Below are 14,049 nucleotides of genomic sequence, written 5' to 3'. Positions count from 1 at the left end.
TGGGGGGAAAAAAGCAGAGAATATGTTTTTGGAATAATATCTATGCCTCTTGCTTGTTTTTAATCATAAAAGTATGAAGCCAGCAAATATAATATTGGGTTTTGCATCTTCTGGTAATGCGATTTGCTGCGTCACCTGCTCGAGAGTGTCCACTGTGGGTCCATCTCGGTTTTGAGTGCGCTTTGACAGGCCTCCTGCCTTTGCTCCTTCACCTCACTCAGTCTCTGGTCACCACAGCTCAGGGGGAAACAGAGCTGTCAGAGGGAGAGTGGCAGTCTAAGCCTGCCTTAACACAGCACCTCAAACCACCTCATAAATACAGGCTTCCTTTTCCAATTTCCAAGCGGCCCATCCAGCTCTGTCTACATGCTTGCACACTGCTCCATGTCATGCACCGGGGTGTGAGTTTAAAAATGACCACGGGACATCTGGTGGACTCACAGAGGGTGGGGCTTTGATGTGCTGCTCTGCGGCTCAGTTCAACTTTAGCCGAGCCAAGTCCTCCAGGCAATGCAACACTACTGACTGAGAAGCCTTAAGTAGGTCTGCTAGGTCAGAGATAACTAAGGAGTTCAGGTGCCTTGAAACAGATTTGCCACATGTGAAAGGCTTAGAGACAGCAGCTCCCAACTACTGCACTGTCATGTAAAAACTACTGCGGTTCAAAGACAGGTTGTTTCCATTTTAATTTCCAAATCATCATTTCCCATATCACGCAGCCGAGCAAAAGGAAAAGTGAAAACATGTGAGGTGTTTTTTTTTTTTTTGACGAGCAGGGTTTTTGAGGGACTTCTGAAAGCAAGAGCAGTCTTTGCCCATCTGGAGCTTTCGGCCGCACTGCTTCTTTTACCATGAAAGCGAAACCGGTGATTGTCTTGGTCTAAACACTCACATCTGGCCTTCACAAGAGACATCGCTCTCTACCTGCTGTCCGTCTCCAGTAACGACACCTCGTCACCCTGAGAAGAACAGAGATGGTTAAGTTCTGCACGTAGGGAGCTACATGCCTTAAAGTTGGCAGTATTTAAAAGTTTTGTAATTACCAGCACTTCTCCTGAAAATCCTAAGATGAGCTAAGCTGTTTGACATATTTTAATAACTTTACGAAGCCTAGACCTGCTTTTAGCACACAGGAGTGAACAGCACATTTGCTGGAGACCATTTCCAGTGAAACTTGACAGTGCCTATTATTAGTATTCTTTATGTGTATATTGTTTACATAAAAAATATATTAAAAAATTATATATATATATATATATATATATATATACACATGCACTCACACTCTTAACTTGCTTAATATATACGTAATACATTAATACATATGTACACTTAACTCTGTGCCCTTGTTGTAAACACCGAGGTGCTCTGCTGGACAAACTAGTTGATGACACCATTTCTAAATGACACCCCCCCCCCCCCCCCCCCCCAGTACTTTTTCTGTTATGTTCTACAAATTAAAGTTTTCATACCTGCACGTATCTGAAACTGGTTGCAGTGTTTATGATAGGCTATTATATGCCAGATAATACTGACCTACTGAAATGCTGTGCTAGTAGTAGGAGGGTGCATATGAGATTGACTCTTAAACTACAGTACCCATGGTCTAATCAATCAGTTTAATGATAATAGCAGGTCTTGTACAGTGGCACAGAGAAATAAGATATGTCAGGGTTTAAATACATAGGCAATATTTGCTGCCTGTCAATTCTTCAAGTTATTGGGTTAGTTAAAAATAAGATTACAGAATATCACCAAACAAAAATATTTCAATACTCTACAATGGATTAATTACTGTAAGTATTAATAATATCAAAGTGAATCAAATCTCATTGTTAAATGTGGTTCAAAATTCACTTCACACACATTAATTATCACCTTTTGCATGTACAGTCTAAGTGTGACTGAATACATATGGCAAACAGTATATATGCACTTTTTACACAGCGTGGAGGTGGGTGGGTGGGTGGGGGGGGTCACTGTGCTGCAGGGTATCACTGACATAAGCATCACTTTGATGAAGGAGCGAGGAAGCCTGTGCTTTCAGCAGCAGAGCAGAGCAGTCAATGCCAGCGCTCACACGGGGACATCACCTGCTCGGCGTTACGTTAAACACCTGCGAATATCACAAGTCTTCACTAATCTGGGCCAAAAAAAATCGCACTGCCCGCAGAATCCAAAAGTTCACAAACTCTAATTACCAACAGCGACATTTATCCATTCACGAGTTTCTTATACTAATTACCCCTTGCACAAGTGTGAGGATGGATTCTTTCACAATTTAATTAGTTGCAAATTAAATATGAAAATTGAGAAGCTGAGCTATGTTGTAGTATTCAAGTGTAAACTCTGCTTCTAAATTTGACCTCCATGTGGCAACAAGGTGTTGTTTAATGTGTAGAAAAAGAAACAAAAAAAAAAGAGCAAGTAAATGTTACATTTTAAAATTGGCTTTACAAAACCTCATATTTTTCCCCCCAAATCGATTTCCTGTAGCAAAACAGCACACTGAGTGAATATATATGGCAGATTATGTTCTGTTCTCAGTGACTCAGTAGAGGAGTCACTTCTGACGTGGGTGGGCGACTGGGGAAAGTACTCCCGTGTCCCAAGGCTCTGCTTGTTCTTGCGGCGTGCTGCTCATGATAAACCTTTTATTTGAAAGACGCTTCTGCTGGGGAATGATTATTAGACTGGCCTTTTCGCCCGTGATGAAGCTGCCTCTCTGTTCCACCTCGACTGTCAGCGTGTACCCGTTATTGTGATGAGCAAAATGTGAGCCACAGCTAACATACTTTTATGAATGAATCTATTTAGGAATCCTAATTGGAAAGATTTACTTTGAACATGAGTCGTATGTGGACTGCTTCTTGTTAGGCTAAGATGAGATAAAACACAAATTTAGGAAAGGAACTCTCATGAAAAAGCAGCTATTTTCTAAAATTTTAATGTGCACAGCTGCACATTATGGAAAATTTTTAAAATATTTAAAGTACTGAATTATTTAAATACAATCCGCTATCCCAGTATCTCAATGAAGCTAAAATATATGTATATATGTTTTCTTTTTAAAATTACACAATGCACAAATTGTTTTGTAATTTGATAGTTCATTGTTTTCATAAATAGTCCCCTTTTTGTCCATCTGTCCTCTTTCAGTCGCTGCGGTTCTGTCAGCTGAGAGGAGGCCGGGCGAGAAGTTACAGAGCAATACTTCTCTCTGTGCTGAAGTTGTACTGAAACTGCAAAGAGAAGAAGAAGAAAACAAAGAGGTACACACACTGTTCATAAACAGAGTAAAAGCATCACCAAGGATCATATTAAGCAACCGAGCTGACAAGAATATACATTCATCAAATGTTTCAATCACATGGCAACATTTGTATAAAATACTTTCATAACTATAGACTAAAAACAAACTGATTTAACATTAAAGACGCTTTAGGTAGTTTCCAGGAATAAAGACTAAGAAACTAAATAGAACCGCTGCCCCCTTGTGGCACAGCATGGGCAAGGCTGGTTTATAAAGTGAGACCTTCAAACATTTTTGACTTGTGTGGCATTAAAGACGGAAAGGCTGCAGGTTTTTTTTTTATTTGGGATTTGTTGGATTTTATGAAGCCTTATTATTTAACTCAGTTCTGCCAAAAAAAGATCAACTTCTGGCATTTCATTGAAGAGACATTTTTTAGTGCCACAAATCTATGATGTCATATTTAAAAAAAAAATAGATGAGGCAAAAGCACAGAATGTCAAAGACTGTTTTGGGGCCTTGATGTGGTTAACATGACAGATCAATGTTCATGAATGTCTCTGTGAAGATGTTATTTAGAAATTAAAATTCTTTCAGTCAGTTTTCAGAGCCACTCAATCTCTAGCTTCAAGCTATCATTATATATTTATGTATGTGTATATATATATATATATATATATATATATATATATATATATATATATATATATATATATATATATATATATATAAGCAACCGAGCTGGGCTGGCAGTGGTAGATAATTTAAAATAAAGGAAATACATGAAAACAAAAATCCTCTTACTTATTCTAACTTATTAGACATGCTTGAAATATTGACAAATTTCATGATTTTGTTGCAGGAGCTTTTCTTTTTGGTGATCTGTAAACAGCAGTGCCCGCTCCACCAAGTTAGACCGCTGTATTACTGCAACACGGCACTAGGTGATGCTGTATGATCACTCAAATAAGTTTCTCCAACTGAATCCATTGAGCCACAATGGCTGGAACGGGCTTCTCCAGATCCAAAACACCACCTTTTCTCATTTCATCTACTTGAGGGGGGAAATCTGCAAGTTACCCAAAAGCTGTCACCTATCACAAGCCTGTTATTTGCAAATAAATAAATAAATAAATAAAATCTGCCCCCACCCCACCACACAAAAATCCAGTCTCTAACATCTGGCACAGTAAATAAATATTCCTGCGTGTACGTGTGTGAGTGCGGATGATGGATGGGGGAATGGGGTGTTATCAGGGAGAGCATGTATCAATGTCTGCCAGTTTTACACACAGGCTGACAGGACAGTGACACACTAGAACATGGGCGGCAGTCACCCAGACGAGCCGAGCTTCATTTCCTGTCCCTGCTCCACTGCCAAAAATATGTGACATGTTGTCTTCATTAATTCCACCTCTATTTGGAGCTCTCCCTCTCACATACCCCTGTACACTACTGTCCTGCCATACATTCACACGGAACCACGCAGTCACACAAACACAAGTGGGAACAGAAGCGCACGCGAGCACACACAACTCCCCACAAGCACTAAAAACCAATCATATATAGGTGCTAATGAAAATCTTGTCATGTGTGGATACACACTTCCTTCCACCCTAACGTACTCCCTCTGAAAATCATTAGCCAGCCGCCAACAACATTTTTCAGCAGAGCAAACTACATAAAGACGTCACTTTAAATCGCTTACTAATTAACACTTAAAAAGACACAAATTAGATATGCGTGGCTAAAAGCAATTATAATATCCGCAAGTTTTGCGAGTCATTTGGGAAATGAAAAGAATGCCTAATTGCTGGAACCAACATCATCCGAGACATGGCTTAAGTGATGCCTGTTAGGAAATGGTCTTATCTACAACTGTGGCTGTGATTACAACAGTTTTCCTCAATTACATGTGCATATGTAGAATTCTGGAAAGCACATCTCTTCTATGAATCTATAATTTTAAGGGATTTAAAAAGGAGGCAATTAGGTTCTGTGCAGAAAGCGCCTCCAGTTTCTGAATAAGGGAGAGAAAAAAAAGAAAACAGCCCCACAGCTAAGCACGGACAGTGACCTCTTCTGGACAAGAGAAGAAGAAATTTGCTTTGAGCCGGGGAGCAATTAGATTCCAAACAGCTTTTTCTGAATTCTAGAAAACGCTGCCTTTTTTTCCCCCCTTGTTTTATACAACCAGGAATAAAGTGCTGCTTCTTTAGCAGCCTCGAGAAAAGAAAAGAACACATAGTGGACATTAAATTAATAATGTAGCACCGACAGAAAAAAGAAGAAAACTTACAGACAGGATGTTTTCCAGCATGTTTGTGAGAATATCACAGCCCACCCCCCCCCCCACCCTGTCCCGCAGATATCATTGTGGGATAATAATAAGAGGAGAGAAGTAAAAATAACACAATGGTGAGGGATGTTTCCACTTGGAAACTAATTATCAAGCTAAGCTGTGACTTCATCCTCATCAGCCTGGCCCCACCATTAATCTTGTGCTGTCGTCCACTTCACTAAATCTTGTGTGTTACACTATCTCACATTTACTTCATCAGCTCCAGCGCGGCTGTAATTAATGATTTCTCATGCCCTTCCCTTCTCTTCCCCAGCTCAGCTCACCATGTGTCCTCCTGCTAATCACACTCTCGGAGAAGAAAGGAAGGAGGAGGAGGAGGAGAGGAAGGATGAGAAGAGGGGGAGAGGAAGAAGGGGGGGAGGGAAAAAAAAAAAAAAAGAACATATAGGATGAGCAGTCAGTCTGTCTCCAACCCGAACACACACACACACACACACACACACACACACACACACACACACACACACACACACACATATATGCATGTGCCATTAATACCTGTGCTGACAATGAGCTTCATTCAGATGACCATATGACAAGATGGCGACTCTGTGTGATTTGGATAGTATATGACAGAAGACAGAGGCAGAGTGCAGAACAGACACCCGGTTTGATGAGGGAGTGTTTGCTCTGTAACACATCTCAAACCCAACAGCACCTGTTCTTTTACAGTGGTCTGTCACTTCCTGGCAGTTCTGATACCAAGATACCGTGCTAATGAGAGAGAAGGGGGGTTGTCACTCTCTTTAAAGCACATACACACATCCGCACGCGCGCACACGCTCACACAAAGACATACTCGCTCTCTTTCTCTCGCCATCACAAACACATGAGCTCCAAAGAAGGAGCTGCACACAGCTGATCTGCTTCATACGAATGCCTGTAGGCTACAGTGTTTCATCAGAAATGTGGCGGGCTTTGTGGCGCTCTCTGTTCACGCTGCACGATCTCTTAACTTTTTAACTACAAAGCTGATTGGAAACTTAAGAAGTTGAACATGCAGGATGTGACCAGAAAGGCTCTTTAAGATGTACAACACTGCAGCGAGATGCTAGATTGAGCTGTTTGAGGGGAAGAATTGGGGAATAAAAGTCAAGTGTTTTGGAACAGGATGCGAAGCTTTTAAGAAAGAATGGCTGCCTAGCTTGGCCATGCTTTTATTCAATTGGGGCTTAGTGGAGCCAACAGGGCCTCGCTGTCTCAGACACTTAATTACAACCCCAAGACCGTTTGCTTTGCATTCTGGGCCAGCGGCGTCAGCGGCAGTCGAGCATTGCAGCCTCTACTCACTTCCTCCTCGATGTCTGCCAGGGATTTGATCGTAATGCCCATTAAATTGACTTGCTGCATCTGAAATCAAAAGCAGGGAGAGGAGGAGGGAGAAGGAGAAGAGGGAGGGGGGGGGCACACAAGAAACATGGCGGTTAGGCTCATGGCTAAGTAAGCATGCTTAAAATCTTTAATCCTCTCCCTCTCTGTGTCAATACAAACGGGGCTATAGTGACAACCACTGCCAGCCAGCCAAATGGACTGCATTGAGCCAGCTCTGCCTGACTGCACGCATTCATCACTCAGTCTGGAGGAAAGGAAAAGAAAGAAAGGCAAAGAAAGAAAGAAAGAAAAGGATAGAACTAGTGTTCACCTGAAGGGAGTTTGTAGGAGCTATCATTACCACTCTCATAAGAAATAATTATGCATTTTGTCACTAGATCCACAACCCCCCCCCCCCATTTTTTTTTTATTATTATTTATTTATTTATTTTACCTTTTTGGGCTTTTGCAAAAACTTCTCAGAGATCACAAAGGGCACATCATCCAGAGCTGCAAAAAAAAAAAAAAAAAAAAGTGAGAAAAACAAAGCCGAAGTTTGACTTTTACACATAAACACATTACTCCCCATTCCTGATCCCAAGTATCTCCACAGGACTAAATGTGGGATTATAAAACAGCAAAGCTATCAACATCCCCAGCCACCCTGACACCTCCCCTCCTTCCGTCTACAGAGAGAAGATGAAAGGCTTTTTTTTTTTTTTTAATTCTCCGCTGTATTTGAGCACCTCCACTCTCTCCTCCAACCCAGCCCTTTCCCAGCCCTCTTCCAGTTTAATTACTCTTGATTATTCCCGATTCCGTCTTGTCTGAGAGATGTTCACCTCCGAAACAAAGACACACTCACACTAGGCACAGAAAAGCGGAAAGAAGAGAGACAAAACATACACCAGATATCAAATTTGCATGAAAATAAGCCACACTGTTCAGCTGGCAAAAAAAGTGGATTGAAATGAGGACTTGCCAAGAGCGTGGTGGTATAATTAGCATTTGACCAAACAAACGAGCTTCAACAGAGCTATAATTAAGCAGGCCTGTAATTAAGTGTATGCCCTTTATCATAATGATCGTGGTTAAAATGGTGTGATGGCTGCCAGTTGATTATTAATGGTGTAACCCCGTCCTGCATGCATCCTGCACTGGAATCAAGGTGTCACGACTGTCAGGCTAGAGAGCAGCCCTTTGTTTATAAAATACATTAGGGCCCAAATTAACACAGGGTGACAAGAGACACAAAGCCTCCAGTTTCCAGACTGAAGGGAAAACTGCAGCTGCTCAGCTTCATTAGAAAACTCCCAAATCTGGAGGAACAAAACTTGCTGCAGTTGACTTCGACACGAGCCCCAAATACCAAGAGGCCAAGCTTCCAACTGGTGTTCGTTTACCCACAGTCCGCCAGGCGCTGGCACAGGAAACGGAACTCGTAAACGTAAGCCGGAGCTGTTCATGAGTCATCGTTTAGGGGCTGAAACTGCGTTTGGCCTTTCCTGTTCACAGCAATATCTGAAAATTATGAAATTCTAAAATATCCCTCACTCTGACACTTATGTGAGTTGCTTTCCTTTCTCAGTCATTACACAGATCCACGGTTTGGCACTTTCCACACAAGTGTAGCACAATGTGATCTTTGTAATCAAAGCGTGACCCTCGCCCCCATGACCGCAGGAAAGCTTGCTCAGTTTCTTGGATTCCAATCATCTCCCATGGTAAAAGTGCAGCAGTAGCAAGACTCTACAACCACGATATCCACTTTGTAAAGCTGTGCTTAAACGCAGCGGTGTTTTCCCTGTGCTGGTTTTCTCCGGGAGCTCTTGTTTCCCTCACCGTCTCAAAACATGCTGCCTAATCCGGCCCAGGGTGCTCCTGCAAGCCAGATACTAAATCTCCCTTGGTTACATAAAGGTAAAAAAGTTATGTCTCCATGATTACAACAATAACAGCTTAATTTGTTAAACTGTATTAGTTTAGTCTATTGGCTAATTAGCATTTTACGAAATCTAGCACAAGAATCAAACCGGGAATCTTTCTTACACGAGAAAGGTTCCCGGGTTGAGTCCAGGAGGAGATGCAAACACAGCCTCAAGGAGGCTAGGAGTAAAGACATGTGAAGCCCGAGCACCTCCCTGCAGCGGTTTTGAATCAGAGAGGGGCAACTGGGTAGGCATGATGGCTTGTTCAAGCTCATGACTACAAGTGAATAAACATGCACTCTGTTGCTGGGAGTACTAAAGCCTGGCAGAAGTAGGCAGGGAGAATACATCTGAATCAATAGCCAGCAATGGGAAGCAGAGATTGTAGCTGCTGATGGATCTGCGTGGCACAGACAGATGAATGGACAGTGCTGAAGGCCAGAGAGTTTCTTTATTGCTCAAGGATTACATTTAAAACCAGATCCCACTTTGTATTCCTCCCCCATCTATACTAGAGAGGCTATCTTACATCCAGACAAATGGAAAAGCACGGCTGGTGACTTGGTGGTAAGGAATGAATGCTGTACTAAGGAGAAATCTGAAGGTGCAAAGGGCAAAAATAATGTAAATCCAATCTTCTGAGCAGGAATCCCAGTATGAAGCATGTTCTAGCTGCTTAAATGGCCCGGCTACAGTCCATTAACTCATGAGTGTATTGCAGTGTGGGGAACTGGGCAGTTATTTGGCATTTGGAGTGTGTGAGTGTATTCAATACAATAACATCTGGAAGGAATTTTGGCATAGTGACTAAGATGATAATGGTGATGATGATGATGATGGCAGTGAGCACAGAGGTGGTGTTAAGTAAGGAGGACCCTGCGGATTGAGTGATTGTAGTGTAAAGAACGAAGTCAGCACAGGCCCCGTGTGGATCATCGCCTTATTAATGGCTCCGTCAGGTGCGATGAGCAATGGCTGCATTGTCATCTCCAGCCCCTGGGCACAGATGAATGGCTGTTTCAGGGCGGGAAGGGCTCCCTCGTACGCTGGGCTGAGCACTAATCCCTCACTCTTCCATTGTTGGATGCACTGTCACCCAGGACTTCAGCAGCGCCATACATTGCATTTCCAGGGCTCTAACAGACACGGCCGTGCACAGCACAAGCGGCGGCATACCCACAGACACACACACACAAACACATAAGCCGCACTGAGTTGCGCTCCGACACTGACTGATGGAAAAATATGCGTGGGTGATCGAGCATACCCCATATTACCTGAACCACAACTCAAGAGTCGCACTTTAGGAATGTTGATGAACTTTTATTTTACACTTCACTAATTCAGCAGAATTGCATTGATCTCTGTCTAGTATGATTACTTGGGTGAATCTGTCTTGCAATCGAATTAAGTGGGAAAGTCAGAATCAGGGCTGTAATGCGAAAGTGCACATGAACATCTTTTACAACTTTTTACTCATGATTGAGCTGCTATCTGTTGTTTTGTACCACAAAATAATCTGAATAATAATAAATAAATTAAAAAAAAAACAGGTTAAAGCTTTATCTGGAGCCTGATATTTCATATTCCAAACAATTGGATGCTGCTTTTTTCTCCATGTGTAGCCAGAGCTAGACATGGCAACACCTCCCCTGTCGATGTGACTCTCAATTTGAGTTGGATTCTTTATGCAGACCATGGAAATGCTATTCTAGCTGCAGACCCTGCTCTCTGTCACCTCTGCAGATAATGGTGAGTAGATGAACAGAGAGCTGGAGGAGGACCCCCTATGCCCACTCACAGCCCTTAGCCCGAGTCTGACATGAGAAATAGTGCCCAGGCCTGACAGCATCTCGGAGACATATTGTAGTTTATTTTGTCGCCCGGGCATGCCATCTGTGCCATTCCAATAGAGGGTGTGTGTTCAGGCTGCTGCGAGAGAGAGGGTGCGAGGCTCTGGGTCCCTCAGTAGCTCTGCAGCCACGGCAGGTCATTAGTCAAATTGCCTAATGAGAGAGAATACAAATGGCCCCCTACCCTGACAGGAGGAATTTTGGAGGTGTCAGAGCTCCTGACCCGTGCTATGAGAACAGATGATAGCGAGTTGCTATTTTCAGATTCTTTTAATGACTACGGCTCTATGAAACCCATTCTTTTTCTTTTATCTTTTTTTCCCCCACTTTTTCAAACCCTCTAGACAGATGGTTGAAAAAAAAAAAAAGAAACAACTTTGCAATGCATTAAAAATCTCGCTTGTAATAGCGGAAATGTAACTTTTAAATTATTTAAATGTTTACTGGGGAGTCGATTAAGATTCTAAAAAGTGCGAAACACTGATATTAAAATAGATCACGTGCTGAAATGATGCTGAGGGTTTCTGATCGTCTATTTTTATTTTGTTTCCGCGGCAAGTCTCACGGCAGCGTGCGCAAGCTTCTCCGGCGATTCTCCCGACAGCCACTCAGTGTGTTTACGCTAAAATATTCATTTTTCGCCCTAATGTTCAAAAATGTAAACAAGCTTGAAAGGTTTCTGAATGCTAAGAGTGTTACGCAAAAGATCCAGCAGATGAATGCGTTTATAGTTAGGTGCCACAGGCTGGGGCTGCGAAACACTTCAGAAACTGTGGAGGGGAGTGGGGGGTGGGGGGGTAGAAGGAAAGCATGGAGAGAAACTGCACCATTTTATAAAAGCTCACTCTTTGTCCACTTGAATACTTTTCAAATCAACCTTATTTTGAAGCTTAATCTCTTAAATGAAGTAAAGCCTTTACTTTCCCAATATTTAAAGTATATAAATAGAATAAAATATGAAATTGGCTTTATAGTCAAATTCTAAGCAGAGCTGCAGCTGAGCTTTTCATGATGACTGCCAAAACTAGCAACAGACTCAAATGGAGTCTGAACAAACTGCTTTATTATCAAATTCACCAGTGCTAAAATTTTGTTTTTTGTTACCAGAGGGGTGCAAAATGGCACGCTTATGTAGAATGACCCACTTACTTTTCCATCTGTGACAAGCAGTCCTTGAAATCTGGTTGTGGGTAGGGAGCCAGCCGACAGCCTCGGTCGGGCGCTGGTCCATCAGTCTTCCAGAAAGTGGGCTGAGCCAGCAACACTTACGGTGCCTTGGCCACAACCACCACTGCATAATACAGAACGCTCTGAGGGGGTGTGCACGCGTGTGATATCTTCTCAAGATTGAGTCTATATGTAGAAGAGGCTGTTTGTGACGTGGCACACCAAGGCTGTTTGGTCATTTGGTTTAAAACCTGTTTCAGTCATTCCTTTAAAAGCACTTAGCGCTGGAGAAATACTGGGAGAACACTTTCTGCTGTCTGGGCTGAAAGTCTCATGAAATTAAATGGACAATCAGATTTTAATCAGCGGCACAGTGTGCTTTAAGACACTGCCATGGCATTGGCATTGATCCCTAGCTGTGGCTGCTGGTAAATGTGCAGCAGAATGTGTGTATAAATGGAGTACGCCTCTCTGGACAAGTGTAAAAGCTGGCAGAGGGCTGACAGTAAATTGCATGTGCCGGATGGGACACAGCAGAAGGCACAATTACACAAATCCCCTCTTAATTAGCGGTTCTGTGGGCAAACTAACCCGTAATGATGCGAGGGATGTGGTGAGCCCCAGAAATCCTAACAAGAAACACTCACCAGCACTGGAGACTTGGTCATATGGCCCCAGCTCCCCTGAAGTATTGACTGACGCGTGATCTGTTTTGATCAGTGCAGCTGCAGGAGACGATTCCCATGTAGCCCTGCTCCCCCCACACCCCCCTAGCCCTTGCTGAGCTACTTGCCCTCTGGACTGTGGGTAAAGCAGCAGGCCCTATGTGGTTGTGGGTGGCATTATTAAGTTCTCCATGCTCACAGTACCAAGCAATGTAAAGTGGCATCTCACACAGTGAGTAATGAACTGTGCCAGAGCGGAAGCAGGAGGGATGACAGCCAAAGAGGCCTCCTTGGCAGCCACTAACCTGGGCATCCACCAATTTATCATCCCCTAGAACCAATCCACCAATGCTGCACTGCCATTTGTCATTAATTATGCTAATAAGAACACCATTACTCTCCTGATGAAACAGGAGACTGTTATTGGGATAATGCATTTACAGTCAGATCCATATTCACTTGCTTATTACTTTTACGGCGTGTGGATGAGTGGACTTTGAAAAGAGATATTTTCCAGTACCTAAATAAAAGTGATGTTACATTCAAGGCCAGGACTTCTCTGCACACACTAATAAACTATTATAAAAAGACAAGCCAACCATTTCATAATAATGCAATATTCCCTGCACCCTAATAAAAAAAATGGCCTCATCTATTTAAGCGCACAGATATGTTTGAACTTTTTCACAGCAGACTTCATGGTTTTAAGCAAACCAGTCTGAGCAGAGTCATTTAATATAGCTTCTGGGAACCCCAGATGCCCTTTTCCAAAACGACTTCATTCCCAGAATCTCATTGTGCTTTCTAAATCACACCACAGTATGTATTAGAAGATCATTAATTACAAACTTAACAAGTCAGCAGAGCCATTAAAAGATCTTTAAGGCATATTTGACCATAAATCTCCTTAAACTATATTTAATGACTGGATTTTTGTGAAATATTTTTTATCAAGTTCTAATTAGATGTGTGATAACAAACCCTGCTGTACATGGGGCAAATGAGGGAGCCGTGACAGGCCCATCCATTGAGGCTGTCCACGTCTGGACACTGAAACTAATGGAGCACCGCTTCTATCTCAGGGATGGATAGAAAGCAATGAGGGATGAGACTCCAGAGTCCAGTCTGGCCTGCAAATGCAAAGCCATTTAAAGTCTCTTATTTGACTGTAATAAAGGTCCAAAAAATGCCCGAGGGCCTCAAGGCTAGAGTCAAAAATTCCATTAGGATTTATACAGGATTGATCCTCAAATACTTAATGGCACCATCACACTGGGATCAATCATGTTTTGCTACTAAACCTGGTTAGTCTAATTGAATAAAAGTCACTGAATGGTGTGAAAGTTCTTAATCCAGATGTGCTTTTTGACACTGAGAAATGGGCTCTAGAACAGCTGATTTTATTTACAAGTGGATATATCTGTTGTGTCCATCATTGTCAAAATGCTTTTTTTTTTTTTTTGGAAAACAGACACGGAATCTTTGTGGAATAATGCAAAAACCTGCAGAT

General features: G+C 42.4%; 2 protein-coding genes across 3 annotated transcripts in view; both read right to left on the bottom strand.

The window, feature by feature from the left end:
• Positions 1–2,123, bottom strand: part of lmx1bb (LIM homeobox transcription factor 1, beta b) — a 57,688-nt gene extending 55,565 nt beyond the window's left edge. The window contains exons 1-2 of the mRNA XM_030738071.1: positions 2,003–2,123; positions 136–959 (exon numbers count right to left, since the gene is read on the bottom strand). The gene's annotated coding sequence lies outside the window, so the exon portion shown is untranslated. The remainder of the gene's footprint in view (positions 1–135; positions 960–2,002) is intronic.
• A 979-nt stretch (positions 2,124–3,102) lies between these two features.
• mvb12bb (multivesicular body subunit 12Bb) overlaps positions 3,103–14,049 on the bottom strand; it is a 32,946-nt gene continuing 21,999 nt past the window's right edge. Inside the window, exons 8-10 of one of the 2 annotated variants that reach the window (XM_030738076.1) lie at positions 7,381–7,436; positions 6,906–6,965; positions 3,103–3,242 (exon numbers count right to left, since the gene is read on the bottom strand). In XM_030738076.1, coding sequence (XP_030593936.1) covers positions 3,201–3,242; positions 6,906–6,965; positions 7,381–7,436 — 158 coding nt within the window. In that variant the 3' untranslated portion in view covers positions 3,103–3,200. Of the gene's footprint in view, positions 3,243–6,905; positions 6,966–7,106; positions 7,192–7,380; positions 7,437–14,049 lie in introns of those variants that run through there. The other variant, XM_030738077.1, reaches the window with a different exon arrangement.

Source organism: Archocentrus centrarchus, chromosome 9 (assembly GCF_007364275.1).
Source record: "Archocentrus centrarchus isolate MPI-CPG fArcCen1 chromosome 9, fArcCen1, whole genome shotgun sequence".
In the NCBI taxonomy this organism is placed as follows: Eukaryota; Metazoa; Chordata; class Actinopteri; order Cichliformes; family Cichlidae; genus Archocentrus; species Archocentrus centrarchus.
Note: the sequence above shows the minus strand (reverse complement) of the source record. Positions and strands in the feature narration are given on the sequence as shown.